Source organism: Podospora bellae-mahoneyi, chromosome 7 (assembly GCF_035222275.1).
Source record: "Podospora bellae-mahoneyi strain CBS 112042 chromosome 7, whole genome shotgun sequence".
Taxonomy (NCBI): domain Eukaryota; kingdom Fungi; phylum Ascomycota; class Sordariomycetes; order Sordariales; family Podosporaceae; genus Podospora; species Podospora bellae-mahoneyi.
In genome coordinates, this window is record NC_085886.1 from 2961266 (window position 1) to 2986890 (window position 25625).

The 25625-nt window shown below is 53.0% G+C and overlaps 8 protein-coding genes and 1 non-coding gene across 9 annotated transcripts; 3 read left to right on the top strand and 6 right to left on the bottom strand.

The window, feature by feature from the left end:
* Positions 1-45: 45 nt before the first annotated feature.
* Positions 46-379, top strand: QC761_0110730 (uncharacterized protein; the record flags this gene model as incomplete). Its single annotated transcript, XM_062873217.1, has 3 exons — positions 46-174; positions 239-311; positions 369-379. 3 exons carry the CDS (start codon positions 46-48, stop codon positions 377-379), a joined length of 213 nt encoding a protein of 70 aa, XP_062728654.1.
* A 468-nt stretch (positions 380-847) lies between these two features.
* QC761_710480 (uncharacterized protein) lies at positions 848-4100 on the top strand (the record flags this gene model as incomplete). The annotated part of the gene is made up of 3 exons (XM_062882595.1): positions 848-1172; positions 1231-3593; positions 3693-4100. 3 exons carry the CDS (start codon positions 848-850, stop codon positions 3753-3755), a joined length of 2751 nt encoding a protein of 916 aa, XP_062728655.1. The 3' UTR covers positions 3756-4100.
* A 1736-nt stretch (positions 4101-5836) lies between these two features.
* On the bottom strand, positions 5837-9464 carry LOS1 (pre-tRNA nuclear export protein; the record flags this gene model as incomplete). Its single annotated transcript, XM_062882596.1, has 3 exons — positions 5837-7740; positions 7789-9322; positions 9453-9464. The coding sequence occupies 3 exons, from the start codon at positions 9462-9464 to the stop codon at positions 6242-6244; spliced, it is 3045 nt and encodes a 1014-aa protein (XP_062728656.1). The 3' UTR covers positions 5837-6241.
* A 660-nt stretch (positions 9465-10124) lies between these two features.
* Positions 10125-12333, bottom strand: POB3 (FACT complex subunit; the record flags this gene model as incomplete). Its single annotated transcript, XM_062882597.1, is given in 4 exon segments — positions 10125-11594; positions 11661-11883; positions 11957-12257; positions 12270-12333. 3 exon segments carry the CDS (start codon positions 11965-11967, stop codon positions 10125-10127), a joined length of 1704 nt encoding a protein of 567 aa, XP_062728657.1. The 5' UTR covers positions 11968-12257; positions 12270-12333.
* Positions 12334-13944: 1611 nt separating this feature from the next.
* QC761_710510 (uncharacterized protein) lies at positions 13945-15992 on the bottom strand (the record flags this gene model as incomplete). The annotated part of the gene is made up of 3 exons (XM_062882598.1): positions 13945-14436; positions 14512-15457; positions 15513-15992. 3 exons carry the CDS (start codon positions 15990-15992, stop codon positions 14117-14119), a joined length of 1746 nt encoding a protein of 581 aa, XP_062728658.1. The 3' UTR covers positions 13945-14116.
* Positions 15993-17225: 1233 nt separating this feature from the next.
* QC761_710520 (uncharacterized protein) lies at positions 17226-19814 on the bottom strand (the record flags this gene model as incomplete). The annotated part of the gene is made up of 2 exons (XM_062882599.1): positions 18693-19814; positions 17226-18612 (listed from the first exon to the last, which is right to left on the bottom strand). The coding sequence occupies exons 1-2, from the start codon at positions 18734-18736 to the stop codon at positions 17226-17228; spliced, it is 1431 nt and encodes a 476-aa protein (XP_062728659.1). The 5' UTR covers positions 18737-19814.
* A 165-nt stretch (positions 19815-19979) lies between these two features.
* Positions 19980-21858, bottom strand: QC761_710525 (uncharacterized protein). The gene is made up of 2 exons (XM_062882600.1): positions 21161-21858; positions 19980-21085 (listed from the first exon to the last, which is right to left on the bottom strand). Exons 1-2 carry the CDS (start codon positions 21279-21281, stop codon positions 20508-20510), a joined length of 699 nt encoding a protein of 232 aa, XP_062728660.1. The 5' UTR covers positions 21282-21858; the 3' UTR covers positions 19980-20507.
* A 358-nt stretch (positions 21859-22216) lies between these two features.
* QC761_0110800 lies at positions 22217-22288 on the top strand. Its single transcript has one exon. It is a non-coding gene; the product is annotated as a tRNA-Met (tRNA).
* A 943-nt stretch (positions 22289-23231) lies between these two features.
* Positions 23232-24864, bottom strand: QC761_710530 (uncharacterized protein; the record flags this gene model as incomplete). Its single annotated transcript, XM_062882601.1, has 3 exons — positions 23232-23363; positions 23426-24658; positions 24823-24864. The coding sequence occupies 3 exons, from the start codon at positions 24862-24864 to the stop codon at positions 23232-23234; spliced, it is 1407 nt and encodes a 468-aa protein (XP_062728661.1).
* Between the last annotated feature and the right edge of the window lie 761 nt (positions 24865-25625).

A 25625-nucleotide genomic window follows, 5' to 3' on the forward strand; every position in this document is an offset into this window, starting at 1 on the left:
GGGACCCTTTACCGCAACAGTCGCGGCACCGGCGCCTAAAAAAAGATGACCAATGACAGACGCAGGATGCGCAATCGGGGGGACCACTATGACATAGCGTGTTTCCCCCCCGACAGAACAACACCGGCTCCGGGTTCCTGGACCGAGACGGCCGCTTTGTTCCCGTATGATCAGGTAGTTGGCATTGACTGATTGACTGACAAGTGAATGAGAGTGATATTGAAACCAGATCATACAGTCCAAAGCAGGGAAGAAGGCTGCCAGAAAAGCAAATCATCTGAGCAAGCACCGCCGCGAGCCTATGACGCCAAGTGAGACACTCGCTGTATGCACAGTGGAGCACCACCTAACACCACCACCTCCAACAGGGACTCGATAAACTGGGGGCTTAGCCATCCATCCAACATCTGCTTCCCCCCAACCACCACCTACCTACCGAACTGACCAGAATTCCGGGTGAACAAAGCCGCCCACATTGCGGCGGAGGTGCTTTTCTTCTTTTCTCCTTCCTCTCTTTTTGAAGAAAATGTGTTGGATAGGCTAGTTGCTTGTGTTTCCTGCTCCTTCTTTTTTTCTCCGGCTTTTTCCTTCCCTCACGCGATATACTGCCGTGTCACAACACCCGTCGGAAACCCGCATCCTGCACCTACCCGTCCAGGTCTCATGGCCCTCCAACTCGAAAACTAATACCGACGCAATCTCAAATCTCGATTTCCTGATTTAACCTACCCTCTTCAAACCGGGCAAGCAAGCAGCGACCTGAACAAGTCCTGCGCCTGCCGCCGCCGCTGCCGCCGATCGTCTTATCAACAACACCACCTGACACCTCATCATCTCCACTGTCATCATGACAGGAAGGAGACACACCCCGCGCCTGCGGGACGTCTTCCGAGATGCCTCCGGAGGGACCGATACAGACAGCAACAACAACAGCAGCAACAACAACGAAGAATCAAATCAACCCTCCCAATCATCCCAATACCTCTCCCTCCCCAGCTCCCCAACCTCCTTCCGCCGGCCCCGCATCATGTCCCGTCGACCGTCCAACTCGGAGGGCGTGCCGGACGAGCGCACCTCCCTGCTCGGCGCGAACCGGACGTCGCGGATAAGGATCGCGAGTGCGCATGGGTCACCTAGGGTGCCGCATCTGTCTAGGAACCAGAGCTACGCCGGTGTGTCCCCCTCCTTACGTTGCCCTTTGGCAGTCATCACTGACGGTGCTATCTCCAGACAGTGTCAAATCCCACCGCCACCACTCCCGCGCCAACTCGTGGGGCTCCCGCCTCATCCAAGCCCTAGGCGACAGGCAAGAATCCTACGGCGGCATCGCCGACTCCAAATCCTCCCTCTATCCCGACGACCGCGTCTGGTACGATCAATTCACCTCGACCGACTGGGTCCACGACTCCATCGCCGACGCCTACCGCGTCAAGGCCCTCAGGCAGAGAAAAGATTTCTGGGGGAGGGTTTATGTTCTTTTTGACGGGGCTCAAGGTTGGATCCTGAGCGCCTTGGTCGGGTTCATCGTTGCGGTGCTGGCTTACGCGGTGAACGTGAGCGAGGCGACGGTGTTTGACTTCAAGGATGGGTATTGCCAAAAGGGGTGGTTGATCAACGAAAAGAGGTGCTGCCCTCACGGGCCTTGCGTTGACTGGAGGGATTGGGGCGAGGTGTTGAATGGGTGGCCGTTTGGCAAGGATTGGACCGAGTGGTTTGTTTACATTGTCATGGTGATCGCTTTGGCGGTGGCGTCTTGTCTGATGACGCTGACGACCAAGACGGTCGTGCCTTCGGCGTATCGGCTCACGACGCTGGATGAGAACCTGGCGGCGGAGAATGCTGCGCACATGGGGGATCACGATAATGACGATGGTGCTAACATCAGCCCGCGCCACTCGTGTGTCGATGGGCAGGGGTCATCGTCTGCGGAGAGCGCGCCCATGATTTACTACTCCGCCGCCGGGAGTGGTGTCGCCGAGGTGAGGGTCATCCTCAGCGGTTTTGTTCTTCACGGCTTCTTGGGTCTCAAGACGTTGCTGATCAAGAGCTTGGGGTTGATCCTCAGTGTGGCGTCTGGTTTGTCGCTTGGCAAAGAAGGGCCGTATGTGCATATCGCGACCTGTGTCGGGAATATCGCTTGCAGATTGTTTAGCAAGTATGACCGGAACGACGCCAAGAGGAGGGAGGTCCTTTCTGCTGCCGCGGCGGCCGGTGTGGCGGTCGCTTTTGGCGCGCCGCTGGGGGGCGTGCTGTTTGGGCTGGAGGAGGTTGCGTATTTCTTTCCCGCCAAGACGCTGTTTAGGACGTTTTTCTGCTGCATCACGGCGGCGTTGACGCTCAAGTTTCTGAACCCCTACGGCACGCACAAGATTGTCATGTTTCAGGTGAGGTATCTGGTGGATTGGGAGTATTTCGAGATTGGGAGCTTCATCCTGGTGGGGGTTTTGGGAGGAGCGGCGGGAGCGTTGTTCATCAAGGCTTCGAGGCGCTGGGCCAAGACGTTCAGGCGGATTCCCGTCATCAAGTCGTACCCGCTGCTGGAGGTGGTGCTGGTGGCTTTTGTGACGGGGTTGATTGGGTACTGGAACGTGTTTACAAAGTTGCCGGTGGCGAAGTTGCTGTACAACCTGGCGGCGCCGTGCGATGACCGGGATAACAACCTGGAGGATCTGGGGTTGTGTCCGGAGAGGGCGGAGGACATCCCGCCCGTGTTGAGGGATTTGCTGACGGCTTTTTTGATCAAGGGGTTCTTGACCATCATCACGTTTGGTATCAAGGTGCCGGCGGGGATTTATGTGCCGTCCATGGTGGTGGGGGGGTTGATGGGGAGGACGATTGGGCACGTGGTGCAGTGGTGGGTGATGGCGACGAGGGAGTGGCCGGTTTGGGGGACTTGTTCGGCGACGAGCGCGACGTGTATCCAGCCTGGGGTGTATGGGTTGATTGCGGCCGGGTCGACCATGTGTGGGGTGACGAGGCTGTCGGTCACGCTGGCGGTCATTCTCTTTGAGCTGACGGGGAGTTTGGACTATGTCTTGCCGTTTTCGCTGGCGATTCTGGTGGCCAAGTGGGTGGCTGACGCGATTGAGCCGCTGAGCATTTACGACTTGCTGACCGAGATGAACTCTTATCCCTTCCTCAACAACAAGCACAAGCCGGTCTTCACGTCGGAGCTGGCGGACATTGTGCCGAGGGTGAGGAAGGAGAGGATTATTGACATCAGCACCAGCCCTGTGGTGCCGGCGATGAGCCTGAGGACGAAGCTGGAGCTGCTGCACCGGGCGGGCGAGCTGGACGGGGGGTTGCCGATCGTCAGGCACGGCATCCTGGTGGGGTTGATTCCGGCGCCGGATTTGGAGTACGCGCTGGATAATCTGCAGGATGAGGGATCGAGCCTGTGCCTGATGGCGAGCGTGCCGACGATTGACGACTCGGATGATGGGATGCCAGATCCGACGGATTTCACGCCGTACATTGACCCTGCGCCGGTGGCACTGGACATTAGGTCGCCGATGGACTTGGTGTATGAGTGTTTTGTCAAGTTGGGGTTGAGGTATATTTGCATACTGAGTGATGGGAAGTATGCGGGGATGGTAAGTTTTTTTTTTATTGTTTTTTTTATGTTTCTTTTTTTTGTGGTGAAAGAATGATGAGAGGAAGGAAAAAAAGCTAACATGTGTGGGAAATTATAGACTCACAAGAAGACCTTTGTCAAGTACATGAGGGAGTTGGAGGAGAAGGAGGGACATATGTAATTTTTTTTCCTTGAGGCCGATTACCTTGATAGTCTTGTTGAAAGTACCTGTTGTTACACTGGGGAAAGTGTGTACGATGGTGGTGGTCGGGTGCGTGTGCTACTGCATTTGAATTAAATATGGAGGGGTTAGCATGGCGTTGTTTTCTTTTTATGGGTTTTATTCTTTTCGTTGAGATTGTTGATGTAATTAGTTTGTGTGCTGTTGAGGTTGGTGTGTGAGGATGAGTTGCTGAGATTGAGACTGAGATGAGATGAGAGGATAGAATGAGAAATGAAGATGAGATTGATGTTTGAATGTGTCTTACTTGGAAAGAGCATGGGGTTACGCACAGCTGGTAATGATGGTTTTCTGTAGCTAGCAGCTCTTTAAGGCTGATGATTGAGGTTTATGGCTTTCGAGTCTGTGAGTTTTGGTGTTGATTTCTTTAGCTTTTTGACACTTCGGCATTGACAGTCGTACAGCTATCGCTAATCCTGACCTAGATTGGATAGATTTCTTCGGCCCAAGGTTGTTAACTAGTAGCAGTTGTCCATCATCTCGACGGTGGAGTATTTCTCTCACGGCTTGTCTGCAGGGGTATCTAAACCGTCTTTGACACACTGTAGATGTTCTAACCAGGTCATCATCATCAGATAGTTCCTAACGTGTACAGTCTGGCATAACAAAATCTTCCTTTTCCGTTGTGTCGTCTCGCCTGTCGGTCACGGAAACTTAACCACCATTGGGCCACCTGCGGAGATGACCGGGCCGGAGGACTTCGGGGCACGGTCGTCTCTTCGGAGTGTGATGCCATCTTGGATGAGCGAGTGGGCGCGGGTGATGCTGCTTGATACGGCGAGGCCACGCAAGACTGCCTACCCGAGGGCAACCCATCATCATGAGGGCTCGCTGACGGGATCCTATACCGTTGGCCAACCTTGCCGTCAGAGAGACCAGGTGTGGTGACCTTCGGGGTTGCCCAGGCGGCGTCGTTGTGGACGAGAGAGGCAGGATCTTGCTGCTGGGAGAGCCGAGGCACAGGCCAAGCAGAGGTATCATGCGGGGCGTGGGCGAAAGTCATCTTCGCTTCCATACGGACCGGACCGGGCCGGACCGGCCTGCGGGTGGTTGGTTGGCTGCGTGAGCGAGCGAGTGGGAGAGTCAGGTACGCTGGGACGGACGGATCAGGGCGCGCGAGCGAGCAGGAGAGTACATATACTCCTTCCCATATCATATTGTTGGGACGAAAGGTTTTGGGAGAGGCAATTTGCGATTCTTGACAAGGGTTGTCATCATTGCTAAATATCCTGCTACTCAGGGGTAAACAGGAGGGACTTAGCCGAGTTCTTTTTGAATTTTGAATTTTTTGGACGAACACGGCGGAGAAGTCGCGGTGGATTCGTCTAAAATAAAGCATGTACCATGAGCTTATGATTAGCAGCCCCAACCTCAGAGTCACATTTCTTCATTCATCTGTATCCTGTGCTTTAGCCCAGTCAGCCTCCTCCGTCACGAGTCCTTTCCCGCCTGAAGGTCCTCTTCCTCCCGTAAACTAATCCCAAGAACTCTTCCTAATCTACTTTTCCCCCACGAACAGAGGTCAAGGTGGGTAGTGGTGTAGAATGGTACCAATGGGAGGGGGAGAAGGGGGGGGGGGGAAATCTGTAGGGGGAAGGTGGGTTTTAAAAAGGGGGGGGGGGTTGGTTGGTGGGGCAACGGATAGGGGGTTGGGGGGAAGTAAATAAGGGGTTTGCAACAGAGGTGAATATGATGTGATGACCCTATTACCACAAGCGGAAACCAAAATGAGACTGCAAAAGGGAGAGGCAACATACCCTACACCCTCAGCCCACCCAGCATACAGTCCCGTCTGGTGGTGTGACGATAAGTACAGACTGTTGATTTGCGACCTGGATGTCAAGCCGAGGGACTCAGAAAAGTAGGCGGCAAAGTTCCTGCGATTTGGGCAGTCTCCCAGCTTGTGAGGACCCGTACTCGCCCGGCAGCGGTTTGGTAGTAGTACATTTCGGGCAGGCGGGCGATGCTGGTTGCTTGTGAATATTATCTTGGTCGTTTGTGAACGTCATTGTGGGCGGCGAGGCAAAAGAGTTTCAAGTTTATCGAGATGCCTATATCAGTTTCTTCAAAACACTTCGGCAGCCCCAAAAAAGCCATTTCAACTTTATTTACTCTACCGCGCCGCGTCACCAAGTGCCACGCCGCACGTAATGAAGTGCCAACACCATCTCTAAGATTCACAACCCTCACGTCATCTTCACCAAACCATAACCAACACCAACGACGCAACAAAAGAATTCATCTGAAATGCATCATTTTTTGTCTCTCTGAAGACATAAGAAAATATGTATCTGCACAAGCTCTTGGGGAATTGTATAGGCAATCAATCAAAACCTCCACCCCTCCCATCCTTCCCCCCTTCTCTCCATTTCCTCCTCTATCTAAATAGTACACAACAGCCACACTGGCCTCTTGCAAGCCAGAACCTACTTCCGGCCCTTGAGCAGAGCCAAAAACCAATCGACCAGTGGCTTGCGCCCCGTCGTCGTCGTCAGCGTCCGCAAAAAGTCATTGCTGTCCTGACCAAGCTGGTTTTGGACATGGCTGATATATAAATCCGCCGTCTTCATCCAGATGGCCTGCTGGATGCCGGCGATTTCGTTGAGGATCTGTCTAGATGTCGCGTCGCTGCTCGGTCGGAACCCTCCGTCCTGCAAAACGTCCCAGCACACGCCGTGGAACTGGGAGAGCATAAACTGCTCAAAGCCGGGGATGGTGGGAGAGGGAGGGCCGGTAGCGACTGGGTTCTCACCCGGGTTGATGATGTCGGGACCACCCCACTGCGTAATCATGCGGCTGAGAACGTTAAAGGCGATCCGGCTGGCCACAAGGTTCCCGTGGTTGAGGTTCTTGGCGACGCTGAAGATGGACGACACAAGAGACTCAAAGTTACCCTGGTTGGCCGCAGACACCAAAACGCCTCCAAGATCATTCATGAAGATAACCTGAACAAAAGAAACGTATTCCCGCCTCAGCTCCTGAAGCTGAATTTCATCATCGGTGCCGTTGATCGGCTCAGAAAGGCCACCAAAGACCCGCTGAAGAAGTGGTGTAAGGAGAAGATCGAGAATGTTGGAAATCTCTCCCTTGAAGTTGTATACAATCTGCTCCAGCAGACGAAGGAACATAGCCATCTCGTCCTTGCTGGAGCTGCGAGAGAGCAGGCCTTCGATCCACTGTGGCAATTGTGGAAGAACGGCAGAGCCGAGGACGCTGAGCAGGCGGGAGAAGGCAGACCGGCAGGCTGCCCGGATCTCATCACTCGTATTGAGCTGGTTCAAAGCAATCAGGATCGCCTCGGAAGCTCTTGTAAACTCGGCCGAGATCTCCTGTGCTGGCTGAGCCCGCGCCTTGGTGTGGCCAAGGGGCGTGTCGGCAAAACCATTGGCCAAAGTACCGAGGGCCATGATAATGTGGTGAATCTGGAGAATGGCTTGCGCATCCCCGGCCTTGGCTCTTTCGAGGTGGACGCTCATATCTGAGAATAGAGGCTCCATGACAGACCGAGCGTACAAGGCCTGGTCGGCAACAGGGGTGGCAGATGTAGCAGACACGCACCCAACAGCCTCAAACAAGTAGAGCTGGCCATTGAAGACGGCATCGGCAGAGTGATCCGACTCATCAGAGGACATGTCGTCGTCTGCGTCATTACTAGGGACCTCAGCCTTGATGGGCAGCAAGTCGCTGATGGACTCGATCACAGTCTTGGCGACATTGCCCACCTGCGCCCTCAAAGTCTTGACGAAGCGCAAGAACAGGTACCAAGAGCGTGTGCGCACCCTGACGTGCTCATGGTGCACCAGCCTTACGAAGTTCTCAAGGACCCGGGGGATGTAGTTTTGGTGAGACTCGAAGAAGCTGTGATAGCGGACGCAAATCTCCATGTACTGGAGCAAGATAGCTGGGTGGGCGTAGTTGGCAATACCTTTGACGTGTCAGCATTGCTCGTATTCAAGACGGGAAGAAAACTTACCAGAATCAACCATCTTGCTCATCATGAGAGCCAGGCGCTCCGCGGCTACAGGGTTTGGCTGACTCTTGGCAGCCAGTCCCATGTTGGGCAGCGCAAGCTCTCCAAACAGGTACATTTCGTGAAGCGCCAGGTCCAGATCTCTCCAGTCCATCTGAGACCCTTGTTGCTGGAGGGTGGAAAACATGTTTCCGACTAGGTTGCTCATGAACTCCATGCAAAGGTTCTCATCAACGGCAGCAACGCTCTTTTGGAGAATTTGCAGCCTCTTACGCAGCTCCAGAAATTCTGCTTCGTCTGTTTGCTCGTCTTCGAGGCCCCAGTTGGACGTCTCGTCGTACCTCATCTTGAGAACTATGGCGTTCAGGATGGGAGGAAGCATTTCGGCATAGGTCGCCGGAAGAGTCCCGACTTTTCTAAGGAAAGTGAGGAGGTCGGTTAATGAGGGAATAACTGTCGAGCAGACCTCGTCGTACTCGTCCGAGAACAAGCGGAGCAGGGACGGCAGGAAGTATTGCATAAGCTGCTCAGCCTTCGCCCTCGTATCGTTGTCAACCTTGCCGTCCTCAAGCACGCGAACAATATCTGACATGACAGCGTTGACAAGCTTGGCGACCACCTCGGCCAGATCCGTGTCGTACTGGGAGGTTCCCTTCCACTCATTGAGTGGGGGACTGGCCAGCAATTCTGTGATGATTTCGCGAAGCTGCAAGAAGTTGATCATCTCGATCTTGTCGCTCGCCTTCATTTTCTTGCTGACAATCTCGGTAAAGGTGTCAACAGCTATATCTCTGACCTTATCCTCGCCACCTGAAGCATTTGACCTCCCGACCAAGGGCAGCAGAAGACCGAGCATTTGTTGGTTGATGACCAGCGAGATGTCGATCCAGCTCACCCATTTCCCAATGATTTTGAGCGTCATCTCAACGACTCCATCGTGCTGGTTGCTGTACCGAGACAGAATATCGGTCCATGACGTGGCAATTTTGGCCATATCTCGCTCACGAATAAGGTCCTTGAGATCACTGTTTCTCTTCGCCTCCTGCTCCTGCCGGCTGAGCATCAAGTCGGCAATCTCGTCGTGAATCGAGCTGAGAATGCGGAGGTATAATATGACGCCAGGGAGGTTGTCATTCTGGGCAATGGCATAAAAGTCCTGAACGAAGCTGCTCCAGTGTTCCCTGTACAAGAAGACAAAGAGGTATGTGAGGGTTTGCGTCAGCTTGTTTTGGAGATGTGCTGGGTCGACCTGACTTTGGGTGTTGCTCGTGTATGTCCGTCCGATATATTCGAGGAGAGACTGCTTCAGGTACACGAGACCGGCTGCATCCAGGGCTTCTGAATGAACGGCATTGTTTATGATTTCAAGCGAGACTAGTCGTACGACTTCGGACGCTGGGGGGGATCGGGTAAAGAGCCTGATGCAGACCTGCCAGGCCTGGGGGTCTACTCGCAGCTGGTTAAGGTACTCGAAAGCCTGGCCCTTGAGCTCCTGGCTGGAACTAGGGTTCCAGGCGACCTCGATCGCATTCTCGATCTATGAGGGCAGAGCATGTTAGCATGGTCATGCGACACGGCCCAGACGACGGCGACAGTTATCCCTCCTCTGGTGGTAGCGGGGTTGGGAGATTGGGCGCTTTTTGCGGGGAACTAGATCAAGGGCTTACCTGGGCGTCCATTGCCGGACAGTGGTTAATGTGGTGTATGGCGAGGGATTCGGAGTCTTTATATTTCGGTGGGCTATTATTTTTGACGCGAGGCTGCTATAACTCTGGAAGCTGTGGTGGAAGAGCACTCGGCATTCTCAGATACGGCAGATGTGGCGCCGAAGATACATGAGTCGACCTTGCTTCAGTTGGCCTCCATGGTCTGCGGGGAATAAGTAAGGTAGGGCGGCGGTGAGGGATGGGGGGTTGTTCGGATGGAGACAGTGCACAGTTAAAGACACACTCTTGTTCAGTGTGTACAGCCGCGGCGTGAGTTGCTTGGAAGTTTGTTTCTACTTCGACTCGTTCTCAATCTGGGGAAACAAAGCGGTGGATGGAAATGGGATGCTGCAAAAGATGGTGGGGCAGAGGGAGTCAAAAAAGTCAACCTCTACAGTAAAAGGCCAGGCTTCCAGACTGCCACCTGAATTGGTGGGGCACGCGCACGTGCCACCATCTCTCTCTCCTCTCTAGAACACAAGACAATGAATGCCCATTGTGATACACTGCATACGGATATTCATAAATCCTTTGCCAAACCCCCAACGCCATAACCAGATACATTGGCTCCAAAACAGACCCCTTATTTCCTTCCTCATAACTACCCCAATCCAAGACCGTCCCCCCGCTGACTCAACCAGTCTTCTTCTTCTTCTTTGGCCGCTCTTCCTCCTCCTCTTCAGCATCTTCCATCTCCTCGTCTTCGTCATCATCCACCTCATTATCAACATCACTCTCTCCGCTGCCTGAACCATCACTTTCGTGATTGCTGTCATATTCCTCGGCGACGTCGCTGTCCGAGTCAGCCTGGAAGTCCTCATCCACGCTCTCCTCATCTTCGTCGGCCGAGCCGCGATCGGCCTTGTTCTGGACCACTTCCTCATCTGAGCTGGCCATGTCCTCCGCTCTCATGGCCGCAGCAAGCATGTTGGCATCCTCATCGATTTCGTTCTTAACGCGAAGACCCTTGTACTGGAAGAAGTCCTCGAGTCCCTTAAGATCTTCACGGTTGATGTTGCTAAACTGCGAGTTGCCGCCGCCCTTCATGTGGACTGTTATATCAAACGTCGACAGGGCGGAGACAGCTCCCCCAACGCGAGAGAAGGTGATGGACTGCGTTTGATCGTATGCGATGTAGGTGGCTGGCTTGGGCACGAACATGAACGCCTTTTCCAGGCAGTACAAGAAGCCCTCGCTGGCCTTGATCGAACACTTGATGCCGGACTGGGCCCGGTGTGTCTGGAAGTTTTTGGCAGGTGAGAGAATCTTCTTGCCCGCAAGTCCTCTAAAAATCTGGGCCACCACGCTGTGCAGGGGCTGCTCGTAATGAGACTCGAGCTTGCCCTTGTACTTCTCGTTGAGGTCTTCTTCAGGGAGGTTCAGATCCAGCGTCACTTCCTCGTCCGTCTTGAACTGCATCACAAGGAATGGATACCTGGTCTGACCCTGGCGCAAGGGTGGATCCAGCCCGATGCAGAGGAGATAGTGAACCTCGTCGGGCTTGGGAAGAACCATGAACTTCTTGATGGCTTCGTACTGGATCTTGTAGTCGTATGTCTTGCCGCGAAGACGAAAGGATGTATCGTACATATCGATATCGAAACGACCTCTTGGCGTGAGGTGCAAGACATCGAGGAAGGTGGCAATCGTGTCGCCGGCCGACTCGCCAATCTCGGCCTTCTCAATGAGGGTGTCGTAGAAGAGAGTGACGGCGTTCTTCTCTTCCTCGTCTGCATCGCTGCCAGCATCACCGCCCTCGGCCTCTTTCCGGGTGGTTGTTCCTGGAATGTAGAACCTCATCTCGACCATCTGGTCCTTGCCGGCGGACGCCTTCTTTCCCTTTCCAGGGGTGGCACCATTCTGACCGGGTTTCCCACCCTCGCCAACAGCAAACTCGACAGCGATTTCGTTTCTGCCGGCAAGGTTGGTGTTGGAGATTTCAGAGTAGGGGATTTCGAAGGCGGGACGGTTCTGGACGTTGAATGTGAGCTCCGCCTTTCCAAACTCGGCCTTGCCCCAGTTCCAGCCGCGCAGCGAATGCTCCTTGTTTTCTAGGTTCGTGCTATACCAGTTCTTGAAGATTTTGCTCAAGCGCTCGTAGTCCTGTTGGGGCGGGGGGCTGTCAGCAGCTGTCTCGGCTTATGTCAATGTCGAAAATTAGGCACCCACCTCTTGCTGAAAACCGTCTAGTTGAATGATGCCCGAATTCCTCTGCAGAATCTTGATCTCGTAGCCCTTGGCGGCTCTGCTCCATTGCGCACCGCCAATGTTGCCCTGATCGAGTGTGAAGGTGTCGCCGCCGCCTACTGGCTTCCAGCCGAGACCGGTCTCCGCGAATCTGCACTTTCCGTGTTCCTTGGACAGGTCCAGGTAAATGTTGTCGAAACTCTCACTGCGCAGCGGTCAGTCTGGGAAGCTCAAGCGATCAGGCGCATAGAAATGGAGTTCAGAAGTAAACAACGTACATGGCGGCCATGGTGATGGTTTCCTGTCCAAAGTCTCGGAGATGGTTTGGATGGCGTTGTGGGTGACTGGAGGTTGTCGGAGACAAAATTGAAGGCGGCGTCGAAAGAACTTCCACTCGGCGCGCCTCTGAAAGGGAATCGGCGCCGTGACGCGACAAGCTAAATTGGTGGTCCGTGTCCCTTTCTTGGCGGCTCTGGGGCAGTAGCTGAACTGCCGGGCGGTGTGGCTTCCAGGACAGCAGGTGGCTTTTGGCTTGCAGGGAAAAGCTTGGGCCAGGAGAGCCCCTAGAAAGGTGGGGGTGTATCGAGGGGTCAACTCTTTTGTTCACTTTTATCTCGGAGCACCACCTACAACGCTCCCGAGTGTGCGGCTGGACAGCACACATAAAGAAACATACGTTTGGTTGTCTTATTCTTATGCTCCCCAAATTAGGCCTAGTGAACAAGTGGCTAACAGGGAAACCACAAAACTGTGAAATATTATCGAGTGTTGACTTAGTTTGCAGCCCCAATTTCCCCTACCACGAGTATGCCGTCCATGTAAGTACCTATGTATGCCGTCCATGTTGGGAAACTTTCGCGCCTCAGTGGAAACAACTAATAAAGTTTGGGGCAGAATGTCACGCTCTTGTCCAAAGTTCTCTTTAATCCTGTGTAAGTTTAAGCCCTCTTGCCTCTCTTGCTCGAAAGTCAAGCCCACTTGCTCGAAAGTCAAGCCTACTTGCTTAAAAATCGACAACTATCACAAAGTTTAAATACCTGCCACCATCTGCCTCTCCCAATTGCATCCCAAAATCTACTCTCTGGTTCAGAACAGGCTACACCTCATCACCTTCACTGGTTCAGAACAGTCTGCAACGCACCATCTTATCTTTGCTTCAGCTATCCGAGCATCACCGTCGAACCACACCACACACCATCTCTCAAGATACACAGACCAATTCCAAAATGGACAGTTTCAATTTGTCCTAGTTTACCCAGAAAATAAAGGCCTACATGGATCTGCACATTAACCAACTCAAGACCTATCGAGACGGGCTTCGCCAGCATCAATAGCCGAATGGACAACCTCGATGGCCCACGCTAAGTCTCAACAACCTCACACAATTTGACAGATAAAAAATCTCAGGCACACAATACTGGGCAACAACAACAGCAGGATCTCGACTATTAATACTGCAATCGGCAGGATTGAGGCTTGAATCGATGGTCTCGAGCAGCACATGGGTGTCCTGTACAATCAACTTTCTCGGGAGATCACCAATACCTCCAAAAATTCTGAGCGAGAAGCATGAAGCATTGCGGCAAGACGTGAACGCAAAGATGAACAAGTTTGAACTGAGAATCAATCGCAAGGTGGACGACCAGATGCAGTTGCGGGATATGGTAAGCTTTCTTCACTTGACTTTACCCAGTATCAACATACAAGCACCCCTGCTTTCTTCATACATACGTGTACATAGATACTAACTGCTGTAGGTTATTTTATAGTTTTATGATCGTCGTGAGGCTACTTCGTTTAGTTGACTAGCAAGGCTTTTCGAGCACCGATAACGTAACGGGTTTGGTTTGGGTTGAAGGATGGATCTGAGAGCTCAGTACTATTGTGGATGATTGTGGGGCGGATGAGTGAGGTTGAAGTGATCAAGTCAAGCCTCCGAGAAACTACCAGAACATAGAAAAATCAAGGCTCGTTCAAAGTCAGTGTTCAGGATCTGTGTTTCAGTTTTGTAGCTATATCAGCACCCTCTGCACACAACAATTGGCACAGCAAAAGTCAGTTAACTTATATCATATTGTGAGCCATGCCTCCGAGGAAAACCAATAGGCTTTTTAGCTATCTTTAAAGGCTTAATAATTATCCTTCAAGGTATAGTTTACACTATAATAGAGGTAACCTACTTGCTTTGGTGCTCATTATTTTGCCCGTTTTGTGTCATCACTCGTACCAAGTTACTAAAAGCGCTCCTTCCGTAGTTTCCAAGCATGTAATATTCCACGTAGCATTAATAAGCTGTTGGTTCTGGGGACTTCTTCGACTTTATGCATAACAATCATTGCTGATGATAAATAAAATGCATAACCTATAAACCGCCTTTGCTCGCTAATTATATAGTTCCCTGAATAAACCCCTTTACAAACACCACCCCCCTCACTCACTCAAAGTTTAACATCCCCGGGCGTCCCCTTCCTGGCCCAGTCCCGAAGTACGTTCTTCTTTATCTTCCCCGTGCTCGTCTTTGGCAACTCCCTCACCACCTCCACCTCCCTCGGCACCATGAATTTACTGATACTGCTCTGGTGTTTCGCCCAGTCGATAAACTCCTTTTCGTCAATCGTCTGTCCTTGCTTGACTGTGAGGTAAGCCTTTGGCCTCTCCCCCCAGTGAGAGTCTGGCACTGCGACGACGCCGGCTTCGAGGACGGAGGGGTGCTCGACTAGCATTGATTCAAGGGCGACAGAGGAGATGTTTTCACCACCTATATAAAACAAACAAAAATTGTCAGGTTGTTTGTTTTTTTTTTTTGGGTTGGGGGTTTGGAAGGGGAACTAACCAGAGATAATGATATCCTTCTGCCTATCTTGAATCAAAATACTCCCATCCTCACACCAGACTGCCAGGTCCCCAGAGCGGAGAACACCCCCCTCAAAGAGCTTCCTCGTCGCCTCCGGGTCTTTGTAGTACCCCTTGCAGCAGATATTCCCCTCAAAAACAATCTCGCCTACTTCCTTTCCGTTCTTGGCAACGTCTACCGGCTCCCCGCCTAGGCTACTCCCATCCTCGGCCGTCTTGACGACACGCACACCAAGCGAGGTGAGAAATCCATGACCTTGCCTTGCCATTTTTGCAAACTTCTCGTGGGGGGGCAGGAGGTCCCATTCTGGTAGGAGGTAACCCCTGGTGATTGGACCGTATGTTTCGGTAAGACCATAGACGTGGACAGGGTAGAGGTTTAATGCGGTCATTTGCTCGAATAACCTCGCTGTTGGGGGGGACGCAGCAACAGTGACACGGACTGGGCTGGGGAGGACTTCGGCGTTGGGGTCGGCGCACAAAAGGGTGTTGACTGTTGGTGCTGCGTTGAAGTGGGTGACCCCCTCGTTTTTGAGAAGAGACCAGATAAGCGGGTAGTCTATCTTCCTCAGACAGACGTGGGTTCCCCTCACGGCGGTGATGGCCCAGGGAAAGGTCCAGCCTACGGCGTGGAACATGGGGAGGGTCCAGAGATACTTGCACCTGCCATCTGGGAGGTTGAGGCCCGACTCGACAATGTTGGCCATGGTTGCCAGGTAGGCCCCGCGGTGGGTGTAGATTACCCCCTTTGGGCGGGAGGTTGTGCCAGAGGTGAAAGGGAGGGCGATGGTGGAATCTTCGTCGGGGACGCGGGCTGAGATGAGGTCTGACCAGCCTTTTGAGCCGGTGGTGCGGTCGAGGATGAGGCCTTCGAGGACTGCTTCGTCAAAGGGGCCGGAGAGGACGCCTTCTGTTGCGTCGGTGTCCTGATATTGTTAGTTATTAGCTTTTACGGGAGATGAGAGAGCGTGGGGGGCTTACAAGATCAACGATGATTTTGACATTGGGGTGAGATTCTGTAAAGGCCTTCAACAGATTCTCATACTCCTTGTCGACAATGATGCAGTCCACCTCGGCAAAGTCGAAGATGTAGGTGATATCATCTGGTTTCAGCCTGTAGTTTACTGGCACAATCACACCCCCAGCAGCAACAATCCCAAAGATGCTCTCCAAAAACGCCGGCGTGTTGGGTGCTAGCAGACCAATGCGCTTGTAGCCATGCTTGCGGAAGTAGTACGCCAGCCCACGGGCACGGTCAGCGAGCTCCATGTAGGACCGCCGGAGGATCTTGTTGTTGGCTGTCACATGGTAGACGGCCTCGGCATCGGGCTCAATGGCTGCGGCGCGTTCGAGGAAGTAAGTTGGCGAGAGGTGGGAGAAGTGGTGGGGTACTGATTCAGGGGTAGCCGAGTGGAAGATGTGGCCGAGGACGTTTCTGAGGCGGTTGGAGGGGCCTGACATTGTGAATGACGATGAGGGTTGACGGTGACGGCGGATGGGAACCAAGCAACGACAAACACCGGTGAACTAGTAGTAACCAAAGATGGGGAAAAAGCCGTTGGACCGAGAGACCAAAAAAACCAAACCAGTGAAAAAACAGACGATAGCAACACGCCAACGACCACGTCAACAGCGAGGGGACAAGGAGAAAGGGGGAACAGGGAACCAGCGACGAGCGAGCGAACACCTAGTACCTAGTAGCAGCAACAGAAAAGAGAGGATGGGGAGAGGAGAGGAGAAGAGAGGAGAGGGGAGGAGAGGTGAGGAGAGGTGAGGTATAGTTACATATATATATATATATATATATATATATGACAGTCTCAAAAACAGGTAAAACATCCAGCCGTCCGGGGCACCCCATACCTACATCACATCTCCAGCATAACCGTGTTCAAAGGGGGGGTTCCTTTCCTCGGCATCGAGAAGCCCACACAGAGTCCACAAAGCTTGAACAGCGCGGCCCCGGGACCACAGCGTGCCGCCGCCGTGTGCAAGCAACAGGATCGCCAAGCGGGCCAACTTCCCCGCATCCGCGCAATGCCCAGGGCTAGGCCGGATTGGGGTAATCCACTTGACCGACCGAGAGGGCGGAGGTGCCGGTGATTGCCGCTCCTCATTCTCACATGTTCAACTCTTTCTATTTATCATCAAGTGTTCGTATTCCAAAGAGAGAGAGAGAGCAAGAGTTGAGACGGAAAATATATCCAGAGAAGGCAAACTTGTCAGAGGAAAACAAGGGTTTCACCCCACGTTCCGGTCTAAGTCTAGTCCCTTCTCAGAAAACCGTACCTGGAATTACCCCACAGTTCCCCAATCTTGGCCTCTACGGAGCAGCCCACGTTGTTTTTTCTCAGCAAGCTAACCTGGGCCAGCATCATCAACCAAAGCCTGGAAAGTGGCAACGACATCGAATCGCTCTTTCGGGGAGATGCTATTCGCGGCAGGGTCAGCCTCGCAACCACATCGGAATAACAAGCATTATGTCGTTTCATCTTCACATTCACATTCACACATCAAGGACCAGGTAATCAACTACCCATCAATCTTCATCTCATCATCCTCTTCCCTTTGGGAAGGACATTTCCATTCCATGTCATACACACATACAAAAAAAAAAAAAAAGAAAGAAAAAAAAGGAAAAACTATCAATGCTCGCTATTCCACCCATCCATCCCATGTTCCACGAACCCCTTCTTACTCCTTCTTAATCAAGCTCTCAAACAGCGGCTTCATCGCCTTGGCGCTCTTCTTGGGGTATCTCTTCTGATCATTCTCATAGTCGACATACGTCACACCAAACCTCGTCTCGTACCCCTCAGCCCACTCAAAGTTGTCCATCAGCGACCAGGCCAGGTAACCCCGGACGTTGACGCCATCCTCGGAGAAGGCCTTGGCCATGGCGTGGACATAGTCGTCAAAGTACTTGACTCTAAAGTCGTCCTCGACAATCTGCTCCAGGCTCATGTCGTTCTCGCCCTTGAGCGAGGTGCCGTTCTCGGTGACGTAGATCTTGGGGTAGCCGTACCTCTTGCTCAGCCAGTTGAGCAAGTCCCGGAAACCCTGGGCGTGGGGGCGGAGCCAGAAGGACTGCGTCTCGGGGCCGATGCACTCGCCGCTCTTGGAATAGAAGAGCGTCTCGAGGTTGCCGAGGAAGTCGTCGTCGGGAGGGGTGCCGGTCTTGTGCTTGATGTAGTTGGCCGTGTAGTGGTTCATGCCATAAAAGTCGTTGGAGCCCTTGACGAGCGCAACCTCCTCAGGAGTGAAAGTGGGGAGGCGGTCGCCGAGTTGCTTGAGCATCGAGTCGGGGTACTTGCCAAAGTAGATGGGGTCGGCAAACCACGAGATGGCGAACTCGATCTTGCGGTCGCAGGCCTCAACGTCGGCGGGGTCCTCGGGGTCCCAGGGGAGGACGGCGTCGCCGTTCAGCGTGATGCCGATCTCGCCGCCGTTGACGGGCTTGAACTCCTCGCGGTAGACCTTGACGGCCTTGCCGTGGGCGATGAGGATGTTGTGGCCGACGATCCAGCACTCGCGGGCGCTGTCGCCGACGGCGGAGCGGGTGCGGTCAGAGGTGTGGCCGGGGGCGAAATAGCCAGAGTTGTAGCCGAGGATGGAGGTGCACCAGGGCTCGTTGAAGGTGATCCAGTGCTTGCACTTGGGGATGGCCTTGAAGAGGACGCGGGCGTAGTTCTCAAAGTCGGCGGTGAACTCCTCCTTGTTGAGGAAGCCGCCGTAGCGCTTGTCGAGGGCGTCGGGGAGATCCCAGTGGAAGAGGGTGATGAAGGGGGTGATGCCGGCCTCGAGGAGGTCGTCGACGAACTTGACGTAGTGGTCAAGACCCTTCTGGTTGACGGGGTCGTTGCGGCCACCGAGGGGGATGACGCGGGACCAGGAGATGGAGAAGCGGTAGGCCTTGGCGCCCAACGACTTCAGGAGGTCAATGTCCTCCTTGGTGCGCTTGTACGAGTCACAAGCGACGGCACCGGAGCTGCCATCAGCGATCTTGCCGGGGATGGCACAGAAGGTGTCCCAAATGGAGGGGCCACGGCCATCGACATCAGCGGAACCCTCGATCTGGTACCTGTGTGTGAGGGAGAACAACGTCAGCCATGCTGATGAGGTGGGTAAGGCAGATAAGAGGTGGATGAGGGACAAACTCACGCAGCGGTAGCGAAACCCCACAGGAAATCACTGGGAAGAGACATGATGGGCAGCTAACTCTTTTGTTTCTAGGGGAGGTGTAGATTGAAGACAGAATCTCTCAAGCAGCCACACAGATTTGGGGAGGGGGGAGGACATGTGTTATATATACACAAACCTCTGATATGCTGCCATGGGTTTCATGGCCGTTACTCCTCCCATTGTCCCCCCCATTCTCCCGTGTTTCGGACCGTCGACACCGAGAAAAAGGCTAGGCATAGGCTGAGATGGGCGGGTTTGTACCTAGCCGCGTTGCGCACTTGCATCATGGTACGCATACCGCTGTAAGACCGGGTCAAGGACCCCAGTTTGTCTGCTTCTCCACCGCGGGGTAATATCAGTTTTCTTGCGTGTTAGCTCAAGCAACAACAAGATGGAGGAGATATGGGGCATGGGGGTAACATTGTGATTGTGTTTCCTCACAAAAGTGACCTGCAGACCCCGTGGAAGCGGAGAGGGAGGGGGGACCCTTTCCCACGATCAAACACATATGCGTAACCCAATCACAACCTCCCGCCCAGCCTCAAGCGTCGGAGGAAAGCAAAGAAAGATCCGGACTTTTGGCATTCGCCCAGTGATTCCAGAAAGACGGTCGAAACGGTCCTACCCCCGGCAGCAGCAGCAAACCCCAGTTTTTGTTTCCCGTACCTTACAGCAAGGCTTTCTCGTAGAGCCGCAAAAGACCCAGCCCAGCACTGTTCTCTCTCATGAAAAAGACTGCCCCGTTCGAAACCCCTCTTCAACAACAACACATCTCATGTGAACCACAAAATGATATTATCCTTTAAAACCCGCGCAAAACCCCACCAACACTTTTCCCCCTCCACCAACTGATCAACTCTCTCCCAACCCACAGCCCGCTTTTCGGAATCCCGGGCCGCAAAGGATCAAGCGCCCTTCCGGCTGGGTAAACCTCGGGGAAACTCTTCAAGTTTATCGATCACGAGTCCCTCCCCCCTCTCAACAGGCAGGGGTGGCAATTCAATCAACGGCAGGACACCGCCCGCGCTGCCGAGATGAGCCTCTTCAACCTGCCGCCCGGAGTATCTACGCGAAAACAACCAAACTCCTAGATACAAAAAGCGGTGTCGCGTATGGCAAAATGCCGGCTGTGGCTAATCCTCGGCCGAACTGACGATTCACATCCCTCAGTGATCATCAACCCACCCGGAACAGGCTTCAACTTTGCTTGTTCGTCCGGAACACCGTCCCTTTTGATCCCTCCCTCATTCCTTGCATCTCCCGGCAAGCCGGACCTGCATGAATTTATTTTACGATCTACTCAGCCGAGCACTTGCTTCGGGATATCTTCGGGTTGAGAGAGAGAGTGAGAGAGAGAGAGAGACGGTAAACTCGTTCCGATGATTATATTCTCTGGCGGTGACCCAACATCTTGTTTTGTTTTGATTGTTCCTGTCTGGTGTCTTGGTGTTGCCATATTTGTGTCTTGATGTCGGTCCAAAACCAGACAACCACCTGACACTATTCTTACAATCGGTAAAGTTAAGTAAAGTAAGTTAGTTCTCTCTTTCAACAACTCGTAATAAAGATGTGATAATTACTGTGTAATAAACTCCAGATATGCCCCTTCCCTATCTCTGCAAACAAAGCCCCACTTGTACTGTTGTCCTCTCTAGAAGAGATGATCAATAAGACCCCGATTCACCATACCGAAGAAAAACCAACCCAAGCAATACCAACTGAGTTCCTTAGCACAACCACGCCCCCTTTTTTTTTTTTACCGGTCACCATCAACCTCACCATCATGCCCCCCCCTCAACGGCCCATCTCCCTCCCACCACCCCCTTCCGCCAACTCAAACTTCCTCTTCCTCCCCCCTTCCCCCTCAGTCTCTCCCTCCAGTTCGTCCCCATCAACCCACTCACTAATCTCATACTCAACCCTTCTAACCGCCCGGGCTCCCCTCTCTTCCCTCACAACCCTCCTCATCTCCCGTCTCCTCAACCTCCCCAATCTACTCCCCTCCACCAACCCCTCAAACCAATCACTCCCCCTCTTCACCTCCAACCCATCATTCCCCGTTTGTCCCTTTCCCTCCTCCTCAGCATCACTATCACCAGGCGACGTACCAGTCAGGTTATCAATCTTGCCCAAATCGCTCTCCCAGAGGGAGTTGACAGTAACTTGTATATACTCCCCCTCCCCCTCAGGACTCGAAGTGTGATACGACAGCGGCGTCCCGCAGTACCCGCAAAACGTATGCAGAGTATTCGGTGCGTTGGGGGGTGTATAAGACCGGTGAATCAACGAGTGGGACTCGTCTGGGAGGACGGGGAGGGTGAGGGAGCGGTAGGACGAGAGGGGAACGCGGAGGAGGGGGGTGAGGGGGTGGCCTGAGAGGGGGTGGTTAGCTTGGGATGTAAAGGGGGGAGATAATGGGGAGGGGAGGAGGGGGGGGGGGTGCGTACGTTGATTAAACAGCAGACGAGCAGCTTGACTACCCGTCGAAGAAGACGGTGTTTCTTGTTTGGGGAATTGCACAATGTAGATATTCCGACCGCATTGGCAGCCGCCGTGGAGGAGGGACATTTTCACTGGGCTGGAGGGGGGGGGGTTGGTTATCTGGAGAGAGAGAGAAAAGGTTTTGTTGACAAGGTGATCAAAGTTATCACAGCCACCGAATCGAGGCTTCAAAGCTGGTGGTGGTGGTGTTGAGGTCGTGAAGCGGGGTGGTGGTGTATAGCTTTCCCAAAGTCGATAGCAACAAAGCGACAGTTTGTCAAGTCAGTCAAATAGTGCGTGCGCAGCGCGGGGTTGGGAAGCAAGAAAGTCTAAAATGCCCTTATTGACAAGAAAATGTGCACACACACACACACACACCTGCCGCTTGACATCAGATGGGAGTGATGTTATAACCTAGCAAGCAGGAGCCAGAGCAAACGAGCCAAGAGGTGCTTGCAAGTGACAGACAGGATCGAGAGGTTTCTAGAAGGTGTCGACACCTACCCAACCTACTTGACTTATATCCCAGAACCGGATTTGCAGACAGTTTCCATATAGGTTTTACGGTGCTACCTGGAATATGCCTATCTAATTACCGCGAGACGGGAGGGGCGCTCTTTGTTGCTTGTGTTCGTTTCCGGTGGTCTAGGTAGGAGAAGAGAATGGGCACGCAATGAAATTGCAACGTATCTGACTAGTCTGCCATGCTGGCTAGGCATGGTAGCCTGCTGCATGAGCGTTCGTGGGATTGCTGCAGGCTGCTCGGAGAATACTGGGTGTAGGTAGAAGTCAGCCCAGTAGGGTTACGTCTGTGGTCTCCCGATGCCGTCGAGTGGTTTGACAGCCAAGATGTTCAAGGAAATTTGGTGAGATTAGGAGAACAATAATGTCGAGCGCTTTTCAGCGTTGCCCATGAGTGCTGTATCTTAATTGATTATCATGAACTGCCTGGTTGCAGCCTCGTTGATGCTAATAACTTGGATTGCCTGAACCAAAAAAAAACATGCAAAAAATGGAAAGATTAGCTGCAACTCGTTTCGATCGAGTGACCTCCGGGTTATGAGCCCGGCGCGCTTCCGCTGCGCCATGCAGCTTGTTAATCACCTCTTGATGTTTGCTGTGGACGAAAACTCTGATTATCACTGTGGATCAATGGGCGCTACTATTGTGGGTTTTTTTTTTCGTCCTCAAAAAGTTGAGAATGGCATTGTGGGTTTGTGGATGAATGAAAGGCAAGGATACGCATGTGGCTCTGGGCGGGTACATGCGGGTTGCATAAGCCATCCTCACTGTCAGGCTGTGAACAAACAGAAGAATTGGCACTGCAAGTCAGTAAATGTGCAATCTTTGTCAACTTGTAGCTTTTTAAAAACAAAATGGTGTTTGAAAGATTGTCGAGAGGCCTTAAAAGATAGTCAATATGGCTTCAAAAAATAGTCAAGAGGCCTTCAAAATAGTCAAGAGGCCTGTTCACTTTCTATCAAGGCATGGTTCAGCATATGATGTACATTGGCTTACTACTTGTAAAGCACCAATTATTCTGTCCACTGCAGGGGAGCAAGGCAAAAATACCAGTAACACATCAATGATGAGAAGGGCAATAGGGGTTATGAATCATAGCATTAACTCCTCTCCTCTATACATCCACTCAAATATCCTAGCAGCCTCTGCCTCTCCTATCCTATCACCTCAACATCACCACCGCCTCCCTCTGTCAGTGATCAAACAGAAAAAAGAACAAACGCCTAGGTTCATGGTCCCGTGGTATATTAGAGCAGAATCTCATCAGCAACTTCCCATCTTACAACCCCCCACCACCCAACTAACAAACAACAAATAACTAAACACCAAAAAAAAAAAAAAAAAAAAAAAAAAAAGGGGGTATGTAACAGTGATAAAACTTATGTGCAAAGATGAAAAAAAAACAACAACAACGAAAAACGAAAAAACTCATCAGTCATACGCGTACAAGATATGTCAAGACCGATAACAGTGGTTAGTGCAAAAAAAAAAAAAATTACCCAACGAAAAAAAACCCTAAGCAGTCAAAGCAGGAGGAGGAACCGTCAAGTCTGGTACTTGCGGTTGCCCATCACCCTCACCGCCCGAGGCCCCAGACATGGTAGGCGACGCCGGGGCGATTTCTGGATCGGGGATTTGAATATCAAGCTATCCCGCAAAGTTAGCCATCTGCCACCCCATCCAACTCCCAAGAAGAAACAAGAACTCACACTCATGTACCCCGTCCTCCTCAACGGCACGATCTTGGGCGGGATCACATTCCCCCCCTCATCCCCAGGGTGATCCGCCCTCACCGTCTTCTCCATCTCCTTATTCCACTCTTCAATCCACTTCTCCAAACGCTTCAGCCTGCTCTTCACCCCCGTAAGTCCAAAGTCGTCCCACAACCACCCCGTCGCCAAACCGAGTACACCATCCAAAATGTTCCTCCAGTTGTACGCGCTAAAGGCCGGCACGAGCTCGCTGTTGAGTTTTTCTATTACTCTCCTAAATTCCTGCTCGCTTACTCCTGCTGGGTCCAAGATGTCCGGGTAGAGGTTGGAGAACGTCGGGGCGAGGTCACCTTCCAACAGCCAGTCCCTACGGATGCGGATTACACGTGTGGTGGTGTATTCTGGCGAGTCTATCGGCACGTGAGGGTTCAGATGTGGGTAGCAGGGATGTTGGGGGCCCCATTCCTCGCCATTGTCAGGTTGCTCATCTGGGTCGCCCATGATGGAGGAGTCAGATGACATTTCGGAGCCGATGCCTGACATGCGGGAGGCCATGGACAGACGCGGGTTGGCCACATCCGGCCCACGTTCCAGGTCACGGGAGTAACGATCTCCTGCGCCGACATTGTTGTCCGGCTGGGACGGTAATGGTGGTGGCGCCATGACTTCTTTGCCTTTTCCTTTTCCTTTGCTGTCTCCCCTCTGGTGTTTTGCTGTCGATTGATCAAAACTGAGACCGAATGGTACTCGAAGACGTGACGAGATGCTCTGGCCGCGGCTTCTGGTTTTTCGGAATTCGGACACGGAGAAGAGGTGCTGGGATGGGGGCTGTTGCCGCAAAAAGGATGGCCCTGGATGGCAAGCCTCGATCGGCGAGGGTGAAGGTGTGGCGCGAACCGATGGCGGAAGGCTGATGCGTTGCTCGGCGCCGGCGTTGCGTTCGAGGTGAAGACTGATCCGGTTTGAGATGGATTGACGCGGTCGCTGTTCGGGACTCTGTAAAAGTGGGTGCTCACCAGCGGCGGCCCTGCTGGGCTCCTCGGCAGTGATAGGGGTAACTGTCAGCGGGACGGGCGGAGGAGGAGGTGAAGACGGAGCACGGCGTCTGCGAGCAGTGCCGTCGGAAGAGGTTGGTGTTCTCGGGGTCGAGTTGGTGGGGTTCCACAGACGGGCGGGCGAGGTTCGTTGGAGTGGTCGGTGGAAAGGGGTACCGCGGGTCTGGAATGGGGACTGATCAGGGAAGGATGATTCCTGGGCGCTGGGTCGGCCCCGCCGTAACAAACTGCTTTTTCTGCGCAACGGCCGGCCGGGCGTTACTGGTTCGAATGGCGGAGCGGCGGGCGCGGGAGAATCGAAGGGGTAAGGGGGCTGCTTGGTCGGCGGAGACGACAGACTCGTGTTTGTGTGCTGGGTCGGTCGGGCGGCGGTTGACGCATCTAGGGCGGTATCTTGCTCGTGGGGGGGCGCGTGGGAAGCCGTCGGAAAGATATTCTAGGGATGGCCGTCTCGGGGACGGCCTCCTCTAGGTACAGAATGTGTAAGTGTCTGGAGACGGTGGGCAGGCGCAATCTTCGGCTGGTGCAATCACAATCAGCTCATCAAAATTACTAGCAGTTAGTATCCTCCCTGCTAGTAAAATCTTGTATCGCGCCTGTGGATTGCCGACTGCCAATCTTGTCGGAGTCGTGGCCCAGGGGATAAACGATTGACAGTGGTCGGCGGCGTGGGATGCGGACTTGATGGAATACTCTCTAGAAATGAAAACGATTGGACTACGGGATAAATTGGAAATCACTGTGATGGCCGACACAGCGTGACGCCGACCTCTGATTTGCGACGAAGTGTTGGAGTGCCGCGGCTTTTACATGTGCCACCCGGCGGCAGCTGGCGGCTGTGTCTATCTTGGCAGCACGATCTTCATCAACACAACTTCACAGGATGGTCATCTTCGGGGGGTTAACTGATGAGTTTCATAGCTATAGCTTCGATGCCAGAGACTTTTGAATTCATTGAGCCTCATTCACTTGCTAGATAGACACTGCCTAATTTGTGTGTGTTCCACGTAGGTGGATCAGTCGTGAAATCAACATTCTTGTCCGTTGTCTTTTTACGTAGAGGAAGAGTTCTTCTGCATCATTCTTTTTCATTTCGGTTCTAGCACTTCAAGTCCGGGTTGATTGTTACATCTGAGACTCTA